Genomic DNA, 26,382 nt, shown 5'->3' with positions numbered 1-26,382 from the left:
TAATAATAAATTATATTAGAACAGTAGAGTTAATTAAATTTCATTAGATTGGATGAGACCAAAATAGAACAGAACAGAATGAAATATAATGGCTAGATTCTACAAACTTATTGATTGTAATTTTTACCTTGTATACAGCAAAGTGTTGGATGACATCATCAAACCATGAGTAGATGTCATTGAGTATATCTATAACTTCCATCGGTGTGTGCTTAGCACACAGCTTAGTAAATCCAACAATATCACTAAAATATATTGTCACTGAAACAAAGAATTCACCAACCACAGAGTCTCCTCTCTTTAGTTGCTCGGCTACAGTCCTATGATGTAAATGAAATGTATTTGTTATACTGACAATGTTGTTGAATTATGTCATCATTTAGACAGTATCAATATATATAATATGATTGTTCTCCATGCCAGACAACTATTGCTGAGCTAAACTGTTACATTAGGACATATCTAGATCACTGTATTAACCAATGTGGCACATGTCAACCAATGCATGGCACACGTCAACCAATTTGTGGCACATGTCAACCAATTCGTGGCACATGTCAACCAATTCATGGCGCATGTCAACAAATTCGTGGCACATGTCAACCAATCCATGCCACATGTCAACCAATCCATGCCACATATCAACCAATCAATGCCACATGTCAGCTAATCTGTGCCACATGGCAACCAATTAATGCCACATGTCAGCCAATCTGTGCCACATGGCAACCAATCAATGCCACATGTCAACCAATCAATGCCACATGTCAACCAATCCATGCCACATGGATATTCTATACTTACAATGGTAACATTCTATAAAGCAGTAAGTCTGTTTTCCGTTTCTCTTCAACCAACTGTGCAGTCCTATCTGCAACAATAGTTTCTAAATTTTCAGTATACTTTTCTAACATCAACACCATGTTGTCCATTAAACCACGTTTTCTGCAATAAGCAAAATGCAACGATTCAGAAATCAATGGACAGCACGACAGTGACACTGAATTCTACTAACTTTAATATAGTGATAGCAACAAATGCCAAATGGGGCGCTGCAGTAAAACATATTTGTACCAAATAAAATGTTTGAAAAGACAGACGGACGGACGGATGGATGGACGGATGGACAGACAGATATTACTTATTGCAACATACTATACTGTATTTCTGATTCATATATGTTCTCATAGGGAATGACTGACAATATAAAAAAACTCTACACATACTCTAGTCATACTAAGTTCAGGATTATTGTGTTTTGCAGTCATTCGATTTGAGGACCTTACGTCTGCAATTTATATCACACTTTTGACGATGACATATAATATTTAATAACTCATAATAACTCAAAAATGGTCATAAAAAACAAAACAATCAAAGAGAGAAACACCAACAAAAACACAATGCTCCAAACTCATTCAAAAGACAGTTACTGTGTGGTATTAAGACTGGCCTTAATGAATTGATATGAGGTGATTGCTAGCATGCCATAAAGTATCACTCAGACAGTCTCATCAGTCTCACATATGTTTTGATCTTCTCATGCTGCGCTCATTTCATAATACTTAATATATAGTCAATGTAATTGAATCAACTAAATAAACTCACAAGAAAAACAGAAGAATCAGAACACAAACAGAATGAGTCAATGTGACGGTAGTTATACATGTATATCAGTGTTTTAATGAGCGTACTGTGGTTGAAATGTAAGATCATCCTTTTAGTACATATTGAAAGGTCAACTCAGGTCACAGATTTACTTTCACCTCAAGACATCTCTCATTGACTCATTCATCTAATTGAGATATGCATACCTTGCATGGCATATACACTGGTATTTCACACACTGAGGCCACGTCTTTGGTTTCAATATCCCGCTGACTGATAAATATTTGATTATTGCACAATTTCATCAACTTCATAAAAATGTTTTCTCAACTGAGTGCATTTATCTAGGACTTTTCTTGATTTGTTTTAGAAAACACTTATGGGGTGCATTTTGGGGGATTGAAAAGTGATGAATGGGGGTAGCAGCTTTCTGAAATTCAGATACCCGGCATATGCAGTGGACTGAAATGTGCAGATATTGTGGGAAATTATATACCATGTCTACAACAAGATAAATCAGGACACTACATCTCTATACGAGTGTATATACACCTAATGTGGATCAATAGGTGATTTTACAATCACTGCGAAGTTACACAAATCTGCGAAAATGGAATGATTCATTTTTGAGCTTGAATTTTGAATTTATAGTTCAATGTCAAAATGCCAAGCTTTCAGAAGGGAATATGATGTTGAAAAACACTTGCTTCATTAAAATTGATTATCATCATTTGTGTATAGCACATTATTAAGCATGGTAATACCCCAAAATACTTTCCCATTTGTTGAATCCCACACAAATTTTTTATGTTAAGGTTGGATCTTGCAGTGAACGGAAAATGGTCTATATGTTTAGTTACTTACCTGCCTCTGTTCATATTTCTAAGTCTCTGTCTAATAGTATGAAAATCTGGCCTGTCTTCTGGTCTTTCTTCCCAGCACTGCGTCATGAGTGAAAAAAGTGAAAGAGTAAGATGATTTTCATTTTCTGGTGTTATCTCAGGACGGAATGGTGGTTCTTCTCTCTGCATTACACGTCTTACGATTTCTATGAGTAAACAAAAGGAACTACATATTTTTTCAAATTGTGCAAATAAAATATAACTTAAAAATAATGTATATTTTTTCAAATAAAATGGTAATATTTGACTAAAATAAGCAGAAGTTGCAAATCCATGAAGCAGTGATTGCATCCTATCCACTACCTAACATTTTTCATCAAATTTCAATACGATACACCAGGGCTTAAATAAACTATTATTTCAATTTTCATAAATGGGACTTTGTCTGGAAAATCCACTAGTATGCGAAATACACAATGTAAATATTACACAATGAAACCTGAATCAGTGTTCTATTTTAATAATTGATGCATCTTGATAAAAACAAGAATATTATTTATCTTGAAATAAAATATATATAGCAGTGTTTGATAAAATACTTAAGTCTCATATGCTACAAATTACCCATATATAGATTAGTGTTACTTCTCTTTTATATTACAAACTACATGTATAAAACATAATTAATAAACATGCTTAAATTATCTGTCTTTTCTCTTTAATTTGATGTGTCAGCACCACAATGCGTGCTTGATATTAAAAAAAATCGCTCTGGTGGCCAATTGTATTAAAGTAAATATTACATTATAAAACATCAGTGTGTGTAAATGGTGAATACAAGAAAACAAATAACATGGTGATTCAGGGGGCACAAAGTGCCTGTAATTACCCACAATCCTATGTGGTATGTATATATTGGTTGGAAAAAGTTTGGTACATGCTGTCAATACAGAGCCATCTGTGAATATGCTTCATGCATTCTGAGAACATACCGGTATACTTTATTCAAATTTGTTTTCTCCAGATTGCCATACATTACATACAAAAACAGTGACCTCCACAATTTCCTCAATCAAACTATACAGACCTCTGGGGGATCCGTCCCAATCAGGAAAGGGACCTTGTCTTGTGATAATTTCTTGCATAATAATAGCATAAGAGTAGACATCTCCTTTAGGGCTTCCTTTAGAAGGACATTCTAAGCGAAGCAATTCAGGCGCTGTCCATAATTTTCCTGCTGACAGAAGTCAATAGTATATATCATATATTTGGAAGATATTAGTAAACACACAGGTGGGTTGTAAACAGGCAATGCATGCTGGGCTTATTAATGATCATTATATGGCATCATGGTTTGGAAAATGAAATATTTCGACTACTACCAATATGACCTTTTGAGCACCTTAATTTTTTCTGCCAAAATTTTGGTAAACATTTTGCATAATTTTAAGTATTTTCTATAATATTTTTGATAATTTTGGACCAAAAAGACGGATTTTCTATTACCTACATTTCTACAAGTTAACACAGCATTGAATAACTGTCATAACATAGGTAGCATTTTGTAGTTTTTTATGTTGATTATAACATAACAACATCTTTAATGAAGGTCACAAGACATTTTATCTTTTTAATTTGATTATAGGATGATTTTGAACAGAATGAGGATGTGTTAAAAGTATTAAAAGCAAGCAATAGTATTTGACATAGTAAATAGTAAAACTAACTTCGAAATCTGGCTTCCATTTCTTTTTCTTCAGCTCGAGTTTTGTCAATATCTTCTGCAATAAGACCGAAGTCAGCTATTTTGCATATCCATCTACTGTCGATTAGACATAAACTTGACTTCAACATACCATGAGATTTGATTTCAGAATTGTGTAGATAGTACATACCCTGTCAAAGAAAAAGTCATACAAGGTGTACATGACTAATTCATATAGTTGTGCAGAAAATGCATGTACTTGTACGGTGGATTGAGGGTTGATTGCAGAATGAAACTGATCTCAATTTGGCCATCGTTTGCCCTATTGAGGGATACAGAATTACATGAGCTGAGTTAAAGTGATTTTTATTTTTAATAACGATTTCCTGTACGTGTCATAAGTATTAAATTGCAACGACCATCGCTGAAATGTGGAAACTGAAAACATAGCATATACGCTATATGCATATACCAACGTTTTACATTAAATCAATTGCAAGTTAAAAATAATGGCATCTGCGTCCATTTATTGAAATCAAGATTCATCAAACGAATATCAAGAAATTATGGTACAAGATGACAACTTGCTCTGGGCCCTGGATGAAATCATGTCAATACATTGCCATCTTGAGAAGCTAACTATCACTGATAATATTACATGTATGTGTCATTTCCACTGTGTACGTCATGTATGACCATTTTCAAGGATGGCGACTATTCAACCATTAGTTATCACATCACAATTTATGTGATATACCCTTGTGTCTAAAACACTATTTCAGTGAGATTTAGTCATCTCTTTGCGGTAATATTTAAATAGAAAAATTATTAAAAAAAACTTGATTAAAAAAAAAAATTGTTGTAGAAAGTTGTAACAAATATTACTTTTTACAAAGGACTATTTTTTCAAAAATTTTACAGATTTACAGAGAGAGTCAAGTAATAAAGAAAATCTGGAGATGACTACCTCAGGAACCTACAGTAAACAATAAAACTAGTTTATAATTTGGAAGTCAAAAATTTCATTTAAATAAAAGCCCAATACTGTGCAGTATCATTCTATGTATGTATGTATGTATGTCAACAGAATATCTTTCTAAATTAATTTTCAGAAAATATAACATTTAAATGTGAAAAGGTTTCACACCCACTGGTTTGGTCAGTACAGTTTGCCCTAAGCTCAGAGGGTGCTCTTATCATAGCTTTCATCGGCCTCTGAAATTGACTACCTCAGTTGTCATTTGTATGAAATATTTAGTATTTCTAAATGTTTAGCAATTTATGTGTTTGATAGGAGTGTTTATTTAAACAGTGATAAAATGGAATACTGTTTTAACTATTGGTGGGAATGCTCACATAAGCTAATAACTTTATTTTTAGATTTTTAATATCTCATCTTTATAATAAATTAGATCTAAATATATCTCCACCTAAATGCTTGTAACATGAGAATATAAAATATGTCAAAAACAATTAATCATGTTAGTGACAGGAATTTATTGGTTTGTCTAACATTAATGCCTACTTAATGGGGAATAAAAGTAAACAGTTAAGATTTAAGAGCATGAGTGTGACAAAGTCTACAATATCTTAGTGTTGACCACTTATAGTTGTTCACAAATAAATAATGTTTTTCTTGTTTGTGAATATTGCTTATATCTACCTGTTGTGAACATTTGTTATTTTTACAGTCAATTTAATCTGAGCACTCTATGATAAAGTTTAATAGGCTAATAAAAAAAAGCAGCTCAAATACTGTGTTTGTGCTATTAGTAGTACATGTGATTACGTAAATCTCTCAATACTGGGTTTGGGTTTGTAATCGTCTTTATTAAAGATACGCTTCTAATAGGGTAAATATGGTATTAGCATCATATATAACTTTATTGACATGTTTACATTTGTTTTTTGTGTCTAATCAGGTCAGCATAACATCACAAGCAAAAGAGAAAAAAACAGGTGTGAACGCATTACCCACGTAACACTTAATTGCAGTGTAAAAACAGATGTGAACATGAAACGGGAATCTTAAACACCATTACTAGGAAAATAGAAATGTGGTATTAAATACAAAGTAGAATGACAGGAATGTAATATAACCATCCAAAACACTAACTCATAAAAATTGACTGTAAACTATACGGCAAATATCTGATACATTTTTATTAGAAATCTTAAGAATCTTTCTGCTAGATAAATCTCATCAACATAGTTATCATAGCTGCCATAATTGATTCAGATACAGACATTTCCAATATGATTTCACTAGGAAAAATGCCAAAAAGTATCAACAAAAATAATTTATTTTAGCCCCTCACTTATGATGTAAATTACACTATTTAAATATGTTTATCTCGGATAAAAACAGTGTTTATTTAGGATAAAAACCGTGTTTATTTAGGATGAAAACCATGTTTTGGTCTTGCACATGAGAACAAAATATTTGTATAATAGAAATTTGAGAACTCTTTCTGCATTTCTGTTCTTCCAATATTTATATTATTCCAACTTTGCAGCATTTTACTTTTGGGTGAACCACCACGGCAGTGGAAATGAGTAAATAACTGAAGACAAAAAAATATACAACTGTAAAAAATTTATTATAGCTGGAATTAATGTTTTGTGTTATGTATGGATTTTAGTTTTTATTGATTTTTAATGAGTTGAATGTAAAATATAGGAAAAAAGGTATATTCGCTGGATTTTATTTTCATGTTCCATCAGCGAAAATAAATTCCGAGCAAAAGTAAAATACATTATAATAATCTACTTACCCTGGCAACGTCCTCCAAGAAGGAGAATTTAAAAGTCATGTCAAGTTTAATATCATCATTTTCTAAAATATCCATGAGTGAACCTTTGGGACAGTACTCTGTTACGTAATATAACATTTCATTGTTTCTGGAATCTGGCGGACATATACCAATGAAGCGGTTCAAATTATCATGAGTTATGGATCGCATCTGGAAGTAATATATAATAATTACTATATAAAAATATGGCATCAAAATATTGGCAGCAACAAACAATGATACATTTCAAATTTTGTTTGAAGTTTGGTGGTTGTTACACAGCGTAGTGTTCGATTGGGACGTGTTAAATAGATTGTTTGATTACATGTAATTCAAACACACGCTGCGCGACAACCACTGTGCTTTTATATTACATGATAAATCATACATACTCTATTGTTTTTTATCAATACATAATATAAAATTAATATAAAATAATATAAACTACTCAAGATAACTATGAGATAGTTGTATAATAATTATAAACAAAATATGATATATGTACACAACATTTGTATTACGCAAGAAAATAAATAATTTATATTTTGAAAATTCGTAAAACATTTCAGTGAAAAATTATTCAATTAATACAAAAGAAATCTTCATTCTTAAATATGTATTGTTGTTTAACATAAAATGCCACATTATTTTGTAAATATAAACAAAAATGTTGAATTTTTGGTATGTGCTAAAGACATTCATATCAATTATTTGACTGTGTTTATTTTTTATTGACAACATTTAAATTTGTACTTAAAACTTGTCAGGTTATTTTTATATTTATTTTGTAATAATTTATTTTATAGTGTGTTAACGATGTCCTATAAGGTTCTTCAATCTTGAAGATAAAAACACTCCTAATTACAATGGATAATTTATTCATACTTTATTATCAATAAGGCTTATTTGCTTGCTTACAGAGTCAGAAATGAATATAGATGTCATATAAACCTGACTGTCAAGGAAACAATAATTTATGTTCACTTAACCTTTCACCACCAGTTCTTCTTGCCCAAAACTTTCTGCACTTTTTTTCTTATATTCTTCAATATTTCTGGAAATTAATGCTAATTACAGCATACAAAATTTGAGTCAAATTTCATTTTCTACTCCAAAAATTTGGCTATATTGTCCCAATGTTCTGAAGGAAAGTGCTATAAATGGGACTACTTTGTGATGAAAAGAGAAAACTGGTGGTGAAAAGATTAACATTCAAGGCCATAACATACACAACATGTACTGATCGAGGACTGATCAGATAAACATTTTAATTGTTGATGTAAACACATTTCATTCTGTGTGGAAACAAATATACTGCATACTATCACAACTTGACATGTCATACATGCGATGTAATACTTCACTAAACAGATGATAAATATATCATTAGAAGATGAATTTCACTTCAATATATCTTGTCCCATTTATAATCAGCAAAGACAATGGCTATATGAATTAAGAAGCTTTATATTTCATTCCTGGTTTTATGAATCAAGACGAGAAAACTACATTTATTTTGATAGTAATATGACATAACCGAAAAAGCCAAAATTATTAAATGCAAATTCTCTGCAAGAAGGCAACAAAGTCATATCGGATTCTGCCGTAAATTCGCCCTGGGTCGTTAAACAGCAGTTTAGGTTTTAAAAAAAATAAAATGGGACCAAGAAATCACTCAGGATGATTTTTTGGCAGTTTTTTAAGGTGTTATTTTAATCTTTCCTGATGTCTAAAAGTTTTACCGTAGTCATTGACGCCTATTCAATAGTATGATGTTTATTGCCACTAGCGAGAATGGGTAAGCTTTGTTTTGACAATGAGCTGTTATCACTGTAAACAATGTTAAATTATTCTTCAAATGCCCAGTTTATCTTTTGAAAACAACTATTTTTTTTTATTTAAAAACAAATCATGTTGCTTTCTCATCAAAATCCAAGCTAAAAGATCGTACAACAACATCGGCAAAACTCTTCCGTGCTGCTTCTTCAATAACATTAACAATTTAAATGAGCTATGGTAATTTGTCACATTGACATCATCCATCATTTTGATTGGTTAATTAAGCGATTTGTCCGTCAAAATATGGCAGATATTTATTTCCACAGCATCGAGCGTTTAAAATGCAATGAAATAAGTTGAAATTTATTTTGCATTTTATAACCATTCAAAAAATTAATTTTTTGTACGTTATTGTAATCTCTTCTAGGTAATAATCAACAATTCTGAAACGCAGCATGACCAGATTGCGCTACTGTGACCATTTACTAAGCAGTGCAGTTGTATTCAATTTTATTTGAAACTTCTTTTACAATACTTTTTTTACTAATAAAATAAAAGTTATTGTTTTTGGCACACAGGGTTCGTTAATGTGATTTTTTGGAGAAAGATACGCTGGGTGACATTGTTATGAAATTTTAGGCGATCTACTTTTTAATCCAGCAAGAAAAAAAATGTATAAAATTTTAGATTAGCTTCTGCAATAGTTTTTTTCGTTTTGGGTGGTCCAACTGCCGGCGTTGAAAGTCGGCGTAGGTAAGTCCCCAAAAAATATTTGCTGATCATCTTTTGAAATTTTGAACCCCAAATAAGGGCCCATCAGCCGTGAAATCCGGATGGGCGAATTTACGGCAGAATCCGGTAGTATAGAGAGAAGGTTGTTTTTTTTCTTTTTAAAATTATATTTGACTTTTTGCTTGTTTGTTTTGTTACCCTTATTTCATTCTCGTTCTTGTAATTTAGGTAACCTTACTGCAGAGGCAGTGTTGTGATTAATAAATGAGATTACCTTGGTCAACTCTTTCTTCATAAAAGTTGTGAGATGGAAGTTTTTCATAAGGATTCTTTTCACAGCAACAGTCTGGGCTTTATATATTGCTACTGCAAAGTCTGATTCACCTCGGAATCCCCGCTCTAATCCTGGTAAAGAACTTATTGCAGAAGGATGGCTGACATTACGATTCAGTCTAAATTTGGAGATTCGACTCTGAAGCTGGTGATAAAATATAAACAGCATTAAAATGCAAAGACAATGGCTATAAGACAAATACTGAACGAAGCATATACATTGTGAACAATGCCATCTGGTATTTTTTATAGTTGATCTCTTCTATCGACAATTTTACTATAACAAGACAAAGAAAATTAATGACAGCATAACCCTCAATCCGTGTTTTATGGTACTTTTGTCACTGTGGCTAAGATCAATCATACGCTATCATCAATAAATATCATTTTATTACCATTGGTAAATATCAATAAATACTGGACATGTAGGAAGTGATTACAAATATCCACTTAAAAATATAACATATTATAAATTTGTTTTATAGTTATCTAAGTATTAATTATGACTAACAATATTAGTAGTATTATCTAAGGGCTTGAACTACAGTATTCTGAGAGCACCCAATTTCATGATTTCTAAAAATGCCTTAAATTGTAAAACAAACATTGAAGGCATCAAGGCATTAAGGTGGGGCATTTACACTTTTCAGTGGAACATCTATGTATTCAAGTGGGACATCTAGATATTTAGGTGGGACATCTAGTCATTACGATAGGGTATCTAGTCATTGAGATGGGACATCTAGGCATTGAGATGGGACATATAGGCATGCAGGGGGTAGGCATCTAGGCATTGAGATGGGACATCTAGGCATGCAGGGGGTAGGCATCTAGTCATTGAGATGGGACATCTAGGCATGCAGGGGGTAGGCATCTAGGCATTGAGATGGGACATCTAGGCATGCAGGGGGTAGGCATCTAGGCATTGAGGTGGGACATCTAGGCATGCAGGGGGTAGGCATCTAGGCATTGAGATGGGACATCTAGGCATGCAGGGGGTAGGCATCTAGGCATTGAGGTGGGACATCTAGGCATGCAGGGGGTAGGCATCTAGGCATTGAGGTAGGGGGAATCTAGGCATTGAGGTAGGGGGAATCTAGGCATTGAGGTAGGGAGCATCTAGGCATTTAAGTGGGGCATCTAGACATACAGATAGGGGGCATCTAGGCATTTAGGTGGGGCATCTAGACATGCAGATAGGGGGCATCTAGGCATTGAGGTAGGGGGCATCTAGGCATTTAAGTGGGGCATCTAGACATACAGATAGGGGGCATCTAGGCATTGAGGTAGGGGGAATCTAGACATGCAGATAGGGGGCATCTAGGCATTGAGGTAGGGGGAATCTAGACATACAGATAGGGGGAATCTAGACATGCAGATAGGGGGAATCTAGGCATTGAGGTAGGGGGAATCTAGACATGCAGATAGGGGGCATCTAGGCATTGAGGTAGGGGGAATCTAGGCATTGAGGTAGGGGGCATCTAGGCATTTAAGTGGGGCATCTAGACATGCAGATAGGGGGCATCTAGGCATTTAGGTGGGGCATCTAGACATGCAGATAGGGGGCATCTAGGCATTGAGGTAGGGGGAATCTAGGCATTGATCTCTGTGAATTTCAAGCCCTGTTACTTATTATTTCTATTTAATCATGCATTAACATTCCATGCATTTCTAATCTAACTGAAAATAAATGAAAGTATTTTCACCAAATTATCACAATATCTTACTCCTGTGCCATCACTGGTACCAGGAAAGGTAGGGATCAGTTGTATATCATCCCAATGTAGTAACCACTGCTTCCTTCTAGCTGTCTCTCTTCTGTATCGGATTCTGAAATCAGATTAAACTTATAACCATTAATGCATTTAACCATGCAGGGAAACTTATAATTATAAAAGTACTGTAAACTACTTTATTTTCACTTAGAATTTATTTTCGTTATTGTTTCTGAAGTGATGATTTACATACAGTTAAATAACAAATTTTTTTTCATATATTTCGCATTCAACTCATCCAAAAATAGATTTATTACAAAGCTAATATTAAGTAGTTTGACAGTAATGAAGATAATTTTTGTTTATTTTCACCTGACTCTGAATAGTGCAGACATGCTAACATTTCTTCTACTAGACATTTTAATTTTTCTAAATATGCAAATGAGCTAAAATGTGAAGGGACTGATTTTAGAAAATACATTGTTCAGTGTATAATATGTTATTTATGTTGCAATTTGTTGGACTACAAAAGTACAGTGAGACCTTAGGTTTTCTACAGATCAAACAAAGTGGTAATATCGTACAACTTTAAGTGTTATAAACCATTTTAATTAAATTCAATGAAAAAAGCCTAAACAAATTAGATCTGTTTCTCATCAGCATGCATGCTAGTTTCAAGGGCTTTGCTCTTAAAGGGGAACTGATCAATCCCAGGGATTGCACCAAAGGATCATGGGACACTATTGTTTATGTTGTTTACAAAGTTAATCTATCTTTTGTTATCCATTGTAATTTTAATCCAGAAAGTAAATTTGTTGTGAGATTAGGCTTAACTGGAAGTGCCCCTTTAAGATTTGTATATTTGAAACAAATACCAACAAGCCATGCATGCACTGTCCCCATCAGTTATCATATGTAAGATATATAGTTTTGTTTATAGTAAATTATGCTGGAACATAAACATGTCAGGAAAATGATTATGATGATTGTTTAACATTAAAATGATTGACATTTGTATCTGATCATCAAACAAGTTTCAAGAGATATTGCTCTGGAAAAGCATTTATTACAACAAAATCATGAATAAATGTATAATGAATATATAAAATTTGAACATAGTCAGTCAAAGCATGTCAGAGCTCTAGAAGTCCATTCATTAAAACAAAATGGCCGCTAGTCAGCCATTCTGAATCCGTTCTGAAAAATAAAATGACGAGCATCAGGAACCCTTAATGTATAATGTATGTACCAAGTTTGAACAAAACCCATCCATAAATGCCAGAAATGCTTGATATTTGATGATTGTTTAGCACGAAATGGCCACCATTCGGTCATTTTTAATAGGATCGGCAAACCAATATATATGTATATCTATGACATGATGTATGATAAATATTTAAAGTTTGAACATAATCAGTCAAAGCAAGTCAGAGAAATGGTACTAGAACCACATTCATTAAAACAAAATGGCCACCAGTCGGCCATTTTGAATCTTATCTGAAAAACAAAATGATGTGCACCAAGGTCCTATAATGTCCAATGTATATACCAAGTTTGAAGAAAATCCATCTGTAAACAGCTGAGAAATGCTTTTTTTGATTTTGATGATTTTTAGCACAAAAATGGCTGCCATTCGGCCATCTTGAATCAGATCATGAAACAAATTGATGTGCATATGTATAATATCATGTATGATGTATATGTGAAGTTTTATTATGATTGGTCCAGGCATTTCTAAGATACAAGTCTGGACATAAGTCCCCTTTTTCGAACTGCATCCGAACGGGGCCTAAAAAAAGGGGGAATGCACCTGCCATTGGTGGCATTGGTGTTCAAGCATGCACAGATCAAATAATATACTTAGAAAACTCAAAATCTAAAATATAGAAAAAAAGAAGAAACTTTGGACCAGAAACAGATTTTTCTTGGGTTTAAACCAAATTATTTTTAAAAATCTAAAATAAATAATTAAAGAACCTAATCAAACTGCTTTCACTACAAAAAAGGTTAAACTATATGAGTGAATTAAAACAATGAGTTTGATTTTTATGTTGAAAATAAGATGTAATGAAATGTGTGTAGTCATGGTTGCAGAATGATTGATGCAAAAAATTGGAAATAATAATAAAATTAGTCACATGGCATAATTGGACTTTGTATTGATAAATTACTGAAAGAATTGTGTGAAAGTTCATAGTTATACCATGTGATTGGGGGAATGTGAACAGATATACAATGTATATTGTACAACTTACATGAATAAAATTGCAAAAATGATGGCCACTATAGCGGCTACAATACCAGCAGCCATTGCAACAATCTGACCAACCGCTGAAAAATAAAGAAGAAAATTATTAACTATTTTTGTATATCTTATATAAATATCAATTCATGAACCACATGAAAAATTAAATGAAAGCAACACATTCTGATTATAGTACATCACAAAGCAGACTGTATTGCAGAGTTTATGTGTATAGCAAGTACAATAGAATTATTGTCTAATTCAGTGCTTCAATGATGATATAATAATAATAATAATAATATATATATATTATGATTTAATAGATGTATGCTGTCTATACTATGATTCAATTATCATATGCTGTCTATACTATGATTCAATCATTGTATGCTGTCTATACTATGATTCAATCATTGTATGCTGTCTATACTATATCATTGTTATAATGTTCTCTATGCTTTACTTCAATCTTTCTCTTTTGTCAATACATGTATTGACAATGATATTTAGATTGAAAACTTCTCACAATACACAAAAAGTTCACAAACTCGGCCCAAAAAAAGCAATATTCTCTTACCCCAACAATATTCACCATGGAACCCACATCTAGGCCTATCCTTGGGAATCTCTTTACCAGGCCAGTCAATAAATGTCCCTTCCATTCTTACCAAGGTGTAGTTTATCCCATTCATATATGCCACAGTTTTAAACACAGTTTTATTTTCTTCAATCGACTGAACATAAAACAAATAATTTGAACTTAAACTGTAAAATTTTATGGTAATGTTATGTTCATAGTTTTACAGGTTGTTTTATATTTATTGGTGTGTTCTTAGTGTTACGGGTGTGTTCATAGTGATACAGGTGTGTTGATAGTGTTACAAGTGTGTTCATAGTGTTACAAGTGTGTTCATAGTGTTACAAGTGTATTCATAGTGATACATGTGTGTTCACAGTGATACAGGTGTGTTCACAGTGTTACATGTGTGTTCACAGTGATACAGGTGTGTTCATAGTGTTACATGTGTGTTCACAGTGATACAGGTGTGTTCACAGTGTTACATGTGTGTTCACAGTGATACAAGTGTGTTCATAGTGTTACATGTGTGCCCACAATGTTACAGGTGTGTTCACAGTGTTACATGTGTGTTCACAGTGTTACAGGTGTGTTCATAGTGATACAGGTGTGTTCACAGTGTTACATGTGTGCTCACAGTGTTACAAGTGTGTTCATAGTGATACAGGTGTGTTCATAGTGTTACATGTGTGTTCACAGTGATACAGGTGTGTTTACAGTGATACAGGTGTGTTCACAGTGTTACATGTGTGTTCACAGTGTTACAGGTGTGTTCATAGTGATACATGTGTGCTCATAGTGATACAGGTGTGTTCACAGTGTTACAGGTGTGTTCATAGTGTTACATGTGTGTTCATAGTGATACAGATGTGTTCATAGTGTTGCAGGTGTGTTCATAGTGTTACAGGTGTGTTCAGTGTTACAGGTGTGCTCATAGTGATACAGGTGTGTTCACAGTGTTACAGGTGTGTTCATAGTGATACAGGTGTGTTCACAGTGTTACATGTGTGTTCACAGTGTTACAGGTGTGTTCATAGTGGTACAGGTGTGCTCATAGTGATACAGGTGTGTTCTTAGTGTTACAGGTGTGCTCATAGTGATACAGGTGTGCTCATAGTGATACATGTGTGTTCACAGTGTTACAGGTGTGTTCATAGTGTTACAGGTGTGTTCATAGTGATACAGACGTGTTCATAGTGTTGCAGGTGTGTTCATAGTGTTACATGTGTGTTCAGTGTTACAGGTGTGTTCATAGTGATACAGGTGTGCTCATAGTGATACAGGTGTGTTCACAGTGTTACAGGTGTGTTATAGTGTTACAGGTGTGTTCATAGTGATACAGATGTGTTCATAGTGTTGCAGGTGTGTTCATAGTGTTACAGGTGTGTTCAGTGTTACAGGTGTGCTCATAGTGATACAGGTGTGTTCACAGTGTTACAGGTGTGTTCATAGTGATACAGGTGTGTTCACAGTGTTACAGGTGTGTTCATAGTGATACAGGTGTGTTCATAGTGGTACAGGTGTGTTCAGTGTTACAGGTGTGCTCATAGTGATACAGGTGTGTTCATAATGTTACAGGTGTGTTCACAGTGTTACAGGTGTGTTCATAGTGATACAGGTGTGTTCATAGTGTTACAGGTGTGTTCAGTGTTACAGGTGTGTTCATAGTGATACAGGTGTGTTCGTAATGTTACAGGTGTGTTCAGTGATACAGGTGTGTTCATAGTGATACAGGTGTGTTCATAGTGTTACAGGTGTGTTCAGTGTTACAGGTGTGTTCATAGTGATACAGGTGTGCTCATAGTGATACAAGTGTGTTCACAGTGTTACAGGTGTGTTCATAGTGTTACAGGTGTGTTCATAGTGATACAGATGTGTGCATAGTGTTGCAGGTGTGTTCATAGTGATACAGGTGTGTTCAGTGTTACAGGTGTGTTCATAGTGATACAGGTGTGCTCATAGTGATACAGGTGTGTTCACAGTGTTACAGGTGTGTTCATAGTGTTACAGGTGTGTTCATAGTGATACAGATGTGTTAATAGTGTTGCAGGTGTGTTCATAGTGTTACAGGTGTGTTCATAGTGATACAGGTGTGTTCATAGTGTTACAGGTGTGTTCAGTGTTACAAGTGTGCTCATAGTGATACAGGTGTGTTCATAATGTTACCAGTGTGTTCACAGTGTTACAGGTGTGTTCATAGTGATACAGGTGTGTTCATAGTGTTACAGGTGTGTTCATAGTGTTACAGGTGTGTTCATAGTGATACAGGTGTGTTCATAATGTTACAAGTGTGTTCATAGTGTTACAGGTGTGTTCTTAGTGTTACAGGTGTGTTCATAGTGTTACAGGTGTGTTCATAGTGTTACAGGTGTGTTCATAGTGTTACAGGTGTGTTCTTAGTGTTACAGGTGTGTTCATCGTGTTACAAGTGTGTTTATAGTTACACTGACCTGAACATCTTGTAAAACAAATATAGATCTTCTATCTCCTTCTTCATCCATTATTACAGTGCCTGTCACTCCTGAAATCAAACCACATTGTAAGTAACTTTTCAAAGTCTATTTATAATTGACATGGTTGATGTAAGTAAAATGATTTTTTATTTTAAACATATTTCAAATACAGCCACATAACACATGGTCAATAACCTGTGTGGATGGGTGGTGGTTGCCATGCCATGCATGTGTAAGATTTGTGTTGATAAACAAGGTTTTTTTCTCATAGTGGCAAGCATGAATGCAATTTTTCATCTGGTAGTGTTGTGCACCAAATAATGACTTTGACTTTTCAACAGTACAGTATACTTTGATGTCAGAAATTACCTAGTCAAAGTCACCATTTTTGATAATATTGGATTCATATCATACATCTGCAGCAAGAGTACCTTGCCATTTAACTTCATGCATGTAATTTATGTGAATTGACTTATACAAAAAAATACTCAAATCATACTGTGTAGTTGACTGATATATGTCATACAGTGAATTAATACCTTACCTTCAAATATGATATCCCTCATATTTTCAGCTACCAAGTAGGAATTATGATTTGGCAGATCCATTTCATATGTTTTATTAAGAGCATAAGAAATTAACAGAACAGCATCGTATAGATATCCAGCCATAACACTAGCCTATTGGTAAATACAAACTTTGTAATTATTTGATTGAAAGCAAAATGTTTTTGTTAAAAAGATATTCAATTAGTTCATATTAGCACATGGCCAACATCCCTCGACTAATCAGACTTGTGATAAAGTGTGGTTCTATTTCACTTGGATCCCGGCTGAAAAAACACAATAAATCCAAAGGATTTTCATTGCAACAATTTATTTATAACACTAAGATCAAATACAAAGTATCCATTGAGTTACGCTCGATTCAACTGACACTACTCGCAGCACGTAGGCCATGTTGCAACATTTCAACAAAATGTACTAAAATGTTATTTCACAAGTTTGATTGCTGTCAAAATGTCATCATTTGATTGGCTAATTAATAAGAATCTTTTCTAGGGCTGATTGTACAGTGCTAAGTCGATTAGATCACGCCCCTCAGTGACTATGAGAATTAGAACTTGGGCTTACGGCCTTCGTTCAAATTCTCATAGTCACCTCGAACTGTGATCTAACCTATACATAGTTTGTACTAGGAGAATTTTACGCCGCGCATTCAAAGTATATGAACTCATATTAATAGCGCTGTTATAGTTACCACTTTCATTTATAAATGTTTGGAATCTAATTCAAGGTTACATATCTCAGTTAAAATGATATTTTCTTAAGCACAGCGTCTGCTGAGGCTGTTTTCCAATACATTTCAGCAATCCAAAATGCTCAAAATTAATTCCAAACAAACAGGGTTCCACATTCTAAGACTGGAATTCAGATATATGCAAAAAACAATCTAAGTGGCAAAACTTATGTTTGTGTTGTTGAAAAGTAGTTTTTTACCTCAAACTCTGTTATATTGAGATAAAAAGGTGGATCGGCCATTCTTGGTATGACTTCATCCATAAATTCTGTAAATCCATCGTCCCATGGCAGACTACACATAAATACAACAATAAAACTCAAAGATTAATGTAAACATAATTAAACATGAGAATCAGAAAAATGTGTGATTTGGTGGCATTGTGATTTAGTTGCAGTGATTCAATAGTGCTGTGATTCAGTGGCACTGTGATTCAATGGCAATGCGATTTAGTGGCACAGTGATTCAGTGGCACTGTGATTCAATGGCACAGTGATTCAATGGCACTGTGATTCCATGGCGCTGTGATTCAATGGCACTGTGATTCAATGGCACTGTGATTCCATGGCGCTGTGATTCAGTGGCACTGTGATTCAGTGGCACTGTGATTCAATGGCAATGTGATTCAGTGGCACTGTGATTCCGTGGCACTGCAATTCAGCGGCACTGTGATTCAATGGCACTGTGATTCCATGGCGCTGTGATTCAGTGGCACTGTGATTCAATGGCACTGTGATTCCATGGCGCTTTGATTCAATGACACTTTGATTCAATGACACTGTGATTCAGTGGCACTGTGATTCAGTGGTTCTGTAATTTAGAAGCAGTTTGATTCAGTGGCACTGTGATTCAGAGGTTCTGTAATTTAGAAGCAGTTTGATTCAGTGGCACTATGATTCAATGGCACTGTGCTTCAATGACACTGATATCCCAAGTTTTCTATGTATCTGTAATGTGATTACTAAAAGTCAACTGACCTGTACGTAACATGTAACATTGCCCTGTATGCTACTAACAAATCAGCAGTTTTGTCTTCATGTCTTGGCAACAGAGGAGCCCAATACTGGGTTTCTGGTCGGTCTGTAAATATCTCAAAGTTAATGAAGACAAAATCGCCGTTGGTCATACCCATCTGTTTTGCACCCAGCATGAACATTTGTTCATCTTGTTCCAGGACTGTCACTGTGCCAACAATGAGAAATATAACTGTATGGGAAAAAGTAAATAGGATATGCTAGTAAAAATTGTCTTGCATTACTGTGTAAACATCTGAATACTCCACCCCTGGTCATGCCCAGCCTGCAATATATGTCTTACCAAATGCAAAAACCAGAGTTTACGTTTTTGGTTTCTGAAAATGATAGCTGATAATAGCACATATTGTCAAAATGGACACAGTAGCCAACTTTGGAGGAGCTGTTTATAGATTTTTGTTCTTATTATTCATTTTATTACAGGTTGTCTTCAGCCTGAGTAAAGTGATGAAATAGCCCAATAAAAGATAACAAAAACGGCTACAAAAGATCATGCAGCTATATACCCTTGATTTAGACAGATGGGTCAAACCCCCGGGCGGCTACTTCCATAGAAGTGCATTTTACGTTTTTTTGTTTAGAAGTGGGTAGTGGTTTATCAATGTTTTGGTTTAGAAGTGTGTAGCATTTATTTACTTTTTCAAAGGTCCTTCAAAGCCAGGTACCGGAAAAAGCTGAATAAAATGCGTCGCCTGGATGCGCTCACTGGTTGCAAAAGTTGTATGTGTATACTGCATGTGTTACAGTCGTTCTGAGAATTATCCGACAGTCAGTTAACAAAATGATTTGCAACTTTGCGAAACACTTTGGTCTTTGCCCAATCTAGACTTGTCGGCGCCACTTGATTGGCGGGCACGTGGTTTGGCATTACTATTTCATAGGGGTTGTCGGCATGGTGAATTGCAAGTATTATCTAGCGTGCGTATACAGAAACCATTCAAACTGCAGTTGAAAAAGTGATTTGCTCAAGGAAGGCACTTTTGATTTGACAAAGTCCATCAAACCGTTATAATCAAGTGTATCCCTGACGTACTCTCCCACCTCGGTATAAAATCTGAATTTGATACATAATGCACCAGTAATGTAAAAACAACTTTTAGTTTGGCTCAAAACTGTCGCGAAACTGCAGCGCGTCCAATGCTAAGGAACTCAGCTTTTAGCCTTCCCGTCTACGACTAGTTCATTAATACCCGGGGTTACTCAACACTCAGGAGTTGTTTTGCAAATTGCGCTATGTCAGGTGGACTCAGACAGTTATACCAATTTAAAATAACACTTTGAATGCACATACAACATATAACCTGTTAATGTATGGTACCCAACGCGTGTCGTTTTAAAAACAGCATTTTACCCGTATCTAGCAAGATAATGGAATGCCCCCAATTGTGGGCATGCCAATACAACGGCGCTGTCAAATCTAGATTGGAAAAGATTCAAGTGTTTTGCAAAGTTCCAAGATATATTGCTAACTGACTGTCTGAATAATTCTCCGAACGGCTGTAAGCCATATAGATCGCTAAAACATGTTTAGAAATGGGTATATAAATAGAAAAAACAATTGTTTAGAAGTGAGTATGGTTTACGAGAGGTGGGCTGCACATCCCTACCCACTTAATGTGGAAGTATCCCCCCTTTGGGTCAAACATCCATGTAAATGGTGATGTTTGCGATAGGGGGACGGTCGATTCGTCCCATATCACATTCGTCCCAAGTCGATTCGTCCCACAAGTTGATTCGTCCCAAGTCGATTCGTCCCATAAGTTAATTCGTCCCAAAGTCGATTCGTCCCACAAGTCGATTCGTCAGATTTAAGGTTAGCCCACTACTAACTCGCCAAATAAGCGCAAACACATCCAAACAACGAACTGTTCACGTACACGTCATGCACTGGCATGCGTAATTGTTCGTTGCGCCATTTTGTTTTTGCCGACGTTATATACAAATACACCTTACATACAACGCTGAGTTATTAGTTAATAAATACAAATACACCGTACAAGTTATTAGTCAATAAATACAAATACACCGGACATTCAACGTACAAGTTATTAGTTAATAAATACAAATACACCGTTCACGCAACGTAGAGTTATTAGTTAATAACTACAAATACACCGGACATTCAACGTACAAGTTATTAGTTAATAAATACAAATACACCGTTCACGCAACGTGGAGTTATTAGTTAGCGTGTCAGTAGAAGTTGGCATAGAAATTGACCCTGTTCAAGATCGTAATGCTGACTAAAAATGTAAAAAAATGGACGAATGTGAATTGGGACGAATGTGAAATGGGGCGAATGTGAATTGGGACGAATCGACTCGTGGGACGAATGTGAATTGTGACGAATCGACTTGTGGGACGAATGTGTTGGGACGAAAGTGAATTGGGACGAATTGACTGTGAATCTTGCGATATATAGCATTGGTTTGTACGGTCAAAGGGACTCATATCAGTTACATATACAGTACGATATGGTGAACAAATTAAACGTAACTTACATTTGACATATTAAATTAGAAAATTCTGATGAATATCATTTAGTTTTAATAAAATAATGCTTCGAAATTAAATTCCTATGAAAAATGTTCCAAAACTGCTCGTTTTTGCAGACAGTTTTTTTTTCCAATATACAAATTGTGTTGAAAGCAATAATTATTTGCCACGTTTGATATAAAAACAATGTGATGAATTTTCGCCGCTATTTTACCTGACTGTGTGTCGCAGTGTCGACCAAGTTTCATGGCATTTTGAGTCCGAAGAGGTAATACGCCACAGTTATTTTCCGTGCCCGTGGCTTTTAATAACAGAAAGCCGTGTTGTTATGTATTAACTCGTATTGTCCGCTAACACGTAATTTTAGCTTGAACACGGTAATGTGCGCGACAATTTTCCCAGTTGATACACATCATAGAGTCAAACATAACTACACAGCTGTAACAATATCATAAATACCGAGCCGCATCCTACCAAGTTGTACTGCATCAATTCAGCGGCCATGTTTGTTGTAGGGCAGTGCATTGTGGGTAATTTGAACTTTTCAAACGTGAACTTAATAATCACTTCACACTTCAATGTCATGGAATTTCAGTCAAACGAAATTGATAGTTAAACATAATGAACACTGTAGAATTTAATATTTGTTATACTATCATTTCTATAAAACGGTCGGTTACCGTCCTCTTTTATACATTTGACCTTTTACTTAATGAAACATTATAGTAAAATATAAAACAAATCTGTAGTGGTTTTAAATTATTTGCATAAAGTGTTACTAGCATTGACAACTAAAAGCTGTACACAGACGAGAGTTTGTCTGAAGTTATCGAATCGCAACACGACGTTTGCTTATATAGAAATTCGGTAAGGGGCGCCGAAGGCTACGTCGGCGCACCTCCGTTGGGCTGTTTTTTTTTTGTTTTTTTTTCAATTGATTTGTCAATTGCAGGCTGAAGAGGGCGCCTGGCGCGCCTCCCCCTAAATCCGCGCGTGGGGATAACGCGTGGTCTATTGCGTAGTTAATGTTAAAAAAGTGAAAAAATTAACTCGCTGTAGTTCTTCATAGTTTAGCTCGAAATGAAACAGCAAATCTGAGCTACGCGCTAAACCGCGAGAACCGCATACATATGAGCAAGTACTCTTAGACCGGGAAAAAAATTCTCTGTTTCTAGTTTCATGGAAATTTTAAAATGAAGCGGCGAGGCGATTTTTTTTTTTTTTTTTTTTTTTGAAGACTGAGCTAAAATGGGGGAAATTTGAGACAAGTGCGAGTACAAGCGCATTTTGGAATGCTTTAGAAGAGAAACAAATCGAGGCGCATAGTTCAAAATGATGCGCGCGGAAACGAGAAACAGAGATATTTTTGTCTCAGCCTTAAATATTCATTGTCAGGCTAGAATTGCAGCTTGGTAGTTCTTTGTTAATTGTATCCAATTTAGTTTAGTCGAGCATTTTGTTCAGGTTGAACGTGTGAAAAGGCAGCTGTTGCAAATACGACACTGGGCAGGCGTGTGGTGTATGCATAAACGACCGTGCAATTGTTACTGTTAAAATTGAACGAAAACTGACCAAATTACTGCGATATTAAGGCAGTATATGCGACTATCATGAGAATAAATCATCGCTCAGCTTTAAAAACATTAAACGAAGGCCATAAAACTCTTGAGAAACTTTAATATCACAACACGTATCTCAACATGAAGTGGAACAATTGCTTTATTGAAGAGCTCTTATATCGTGTGTGGTTTGATAGGTATGTCACACAAATACGTGATTGTCAGTGTTTTGTTGTAGTTTTTTTTTTTTTTTTTTTTTTGTAGTTTTTAATCACCACAAGTGAGCGGATTTGTGAGACCCCACCGTCATGCGCTGTGACAGTGGTATGTTGTTGTTAGTAAACCTTGAACCTCTTCTTAATTTTAAGCGAACTTTACGACTCGGACAAGTAAACAAATACATCCTTAAATCGTTTGCAAAACACGATAAATTTATTGTTACAATCCTGTAAGCGAACACATAAACAAATTTATAACCATAGAACACTTGTTCTACCATTCAGAATTAGAGACACGCGTTTACGTGACGGTCAATGTAAAATCGCGCTTTCTGTCGGCGTATACGTATGTTTTTCGGCCTTGTTTGGAGGTTTTCTTAACTTTATATTTCCTGCTGATGTCACAGTTTACTTCAATATTTCGCAGTTACTCAAATGTAAGGTCTTACACAAACGACGCGTTGGGATGACGTCAGCAAAGTATCGATCTACCTTAAATAGTATATACACCAGTATGATATATTAATCGAAAGACGCTTTCCCGAGACATCACTGGAAAAATGTCTTCCGATTATACATTGTCAGTTTCAGTGTAATATTCTAGAGTTAAGTCAGTAGAATATCTACCGTTGGAAACTTAGTAAAACGTTACAGTTCGCCACGTAAATAACATAATAAAATGATTGGCTACCCGTAAGTTTCCATGGAAACACATACGGTATCCGACGTATTGTTAAAACAATACTCGGCCTCTTTGGGAAAGTGAAATATGTTCTATTTCGTCGCATTGTCTCAAATTTGAGTTTAATTTCAAGATAAATCTGAGGGAAAATCTAACAGATGTGCGGAATGTCATTGACCTTGATTTCCCCCCCCCCCGTTGCTGCAGTGATGCGTTCTTAAACGAATCATGTACATCCATTGGGTCAAGTATCGTTGTCATACAGACACCGTGTAGTCTAGTACAATCACGTTCAAAGTCGCTATCATATTGTATTATTTGTACACACACGACACTGATACGACAACTTGAGTTGAAACCTAGCACCAAATCCGGTTCTTTGTATCCACGGTCGGGCAGGTAATAATTCTCGTTTATATTGCTTGAATGTTTATTTCCCGGTTTGTCTAGTTTGACCTTTCATGAACGGAATTTCGTAACATATTCTATGCATTATTAACATTGTGAAATAAAATCACTGTAATTCATAGCCACATGTACTATACACACAGTGAGGATTTCAAGATCTTTAAACGAACAAAACTAATATGTACATTCTTATGTGTCCGATTTCCTACATGGACCATCTACACCGTGTTTTAATCGGGGAGGGGGGTCAATGGCCTTTCAGTTTGGTAGGGGTGTGCGGCCGTTAAGTAAAACTCCAGACCCCCATCCTAGACCGTTTCACCTCAAAAACCATACCCCATTATAGACCAAATAGTGATTTTTTTTTGTATCTCAGAGACCAAATTGTCACACTTAGTCGGTTTTAGGTTGAATCTACTCATCACCCAGACTCGTCAATAAAAGTACTAAAACTCGGGTAAATACATGAAAATAAAAAACAAACAGATCCCATCCCGGCGCCATCTTACACAGGTAAACTTGATATTGGACCTAAATGCGACCAAATCTATACCATATTCTAGACCAAGCAGCTAAAAATTACGACCCCAAAGGGCGGCACGTCCCTATAATGTGATTTGTATTAAGTGCCCCCTGGGGTTTTGATCAAAACTTACTTTTTATTTTGGACTTCAATCATGTAAAATATCGACATGAGTTCAATTCTTTATTAAAGAAATGTGATGACATTTGTCATTTATAACACGTGATACAACGTAGTTTTAAAGTAATTGAATGATTCACTACGGCTATTCTGGTACAAATGTACTAAGCAAATAGGTTATCATCTGTGTATAATTGTCATATAAGGTAGGACATAATAATTATTGACAAAATTGGTCATAAATCACATAACAATGTTCATTAGTTTATTATGTACAATCATGAAGCTATTGTCTCATGGTACAATGAAATGGCATTATTTTGTGTGTTACAGTTATGTTTTTTGAGAAACGTGTCCTAATATTTCTTGAAAATTGCTATTTTTAGAACAATTCCATAGAACACAATGTTAAAGAAAAATTGCATTTTTTGACAGTTTTTAAAACCCAGACTCCGTCATTAACAGTATATGATTTTTTTCAGCCTATGTCACCAGGCTAGATTTTGAGATATTGCATAATATCTCTGCCATAGGAACCTGTGGTAAAATGTTATAATAGTGTCAAAATGGCGACTTTCCACCAAAATACAACCATCATTTTCTCGAAAAAAAGGCTGGTGACCCCCAACTTTTTTTAGGTCAATACTCTTATATTGCCTTGGAGTTCAATTTATTGCAAAATGAATAAATTCTGGGTTTCTTAATTTATGAGTAGGCTTCTACCTTAACACTGATGACGAAATTAACGTTCAAAACTCATAACAACGATCAATGAAATATGTATTGTCATCTCTTTGTTCCCAATCAACTCGGTGCGTTTTTTAAATTCATACCGAAATTCTGAAAATTCATATACCAAATGTCATGTGACTTAACAGTCCTTCTGGTGGAGTATTCCGTAGTTTTCATTATTATCTACATAGTGGTTTCAGAGATCGTGATTTCCTGAATGTTGAGTTAAAAACTACTGATAAATTGTCAAAGATAACGTTGCTAATTATCTAAATAATGATGGACTGAGCTAAACGTTCAAACCATGTGACTGAACAATGAATGTTATTAACTGTACTCAAGACTAAACCATTCGTTACATTGGTAATATCGCGGATTCTGAACAAGCGTCCCTGTCACGTGACATCGTTTGCTGTACGTGTCGCAATGCAACATTTCTACGAACCGGCGACCATTCGAAACTCCTAAACCTCTCCCAATCGTGTATTGTACACACTGACCAAAACGTTCTATATATTCGTCTGTGTTTT

The 26,382-nt window shown here is 35.0% G+C and overlaps 1 protein-coding gene across 1 annotated transcript in view; it reads right to left on the bottom strand.

Annotated features, from left to right (window-relative positions):
- The window catches only part of LOC100372248 (atrial natriuretic peptide receptor 2-like), a 49,936-nt gene that overhangs the window by 3,854 nt on the left and 19,700 nt on the right, over window positions 1-26,382 (bottom strand). Inside the window, exons 2-15 of the mRNA XM_002740884.2 lie at window positions 19,058-19,286; window positions 18,281-18,374; window positions 17,326-17,461; window positions 16,779-16,849; window positions 14,329-14,485; window positions 13,762-13,837; window positions 11,519-11,621; window positions 9,733-9,936; window positions 6,930-7,118; window positions 4,178-4,346; window positions 3,538-3,684; window positions 2,473-2,656; window positions 805-945; window positions 128-320 (exon numbers count right to left, since the gene is read on the bottom strand). Coding sequence (XP_002740930.1) covers window positions 128-320; window positions 805-945; window positions 2,473-2,656; window positions 3,538-3,684; window positions 4,178-4,346; window positions 6,930-7,118; window positions 9,733-9,936; window positions 11,519-11,621; window positions 13,762-13,837; window positions 14,329-14,485; window positions 16,779-16,849; window positions 17,326-17,461; window positions 18,281-18,374; window positions 19,058-19,286 — 2,093 coding nt within the window. The remainder of the gene's footprint in view (window positions 1-127; window positions 321-804; window positions 946-2,472; window positions 2,657-3,537; window positions 3,685-4,177; window positions 4,347-6,929; window positions 7,119-9,732; window positions 9,937-11,518; window positions 11,622-13,761; window positions 13,838-14,328; window positions 14,486-16,778; window positions 16,850-17,325; window positions 17,462-18,280; window positions 18,375-19,057; window positions 19,287-26,382) is intronic.

Source organism: Saccoglossus kowalevskii, chromosome 10 (assembly GCF_978046115.1).
Source record: "Saccoglossus kowalevskii chromosome 10, keSacKowa6.1, whole genome shotgun sequence".
NCBI classification, from domain to species: domain Eukaryota; kingdom Metazoa; phylum Hemichordata; class Enteropneusta; family Harrimaniidae; genus Saccoglossus; species Saccoglossus kowalevskii.
This window is presented reverse-complemented; position numbering and strand designations above follow the sequence as displayed.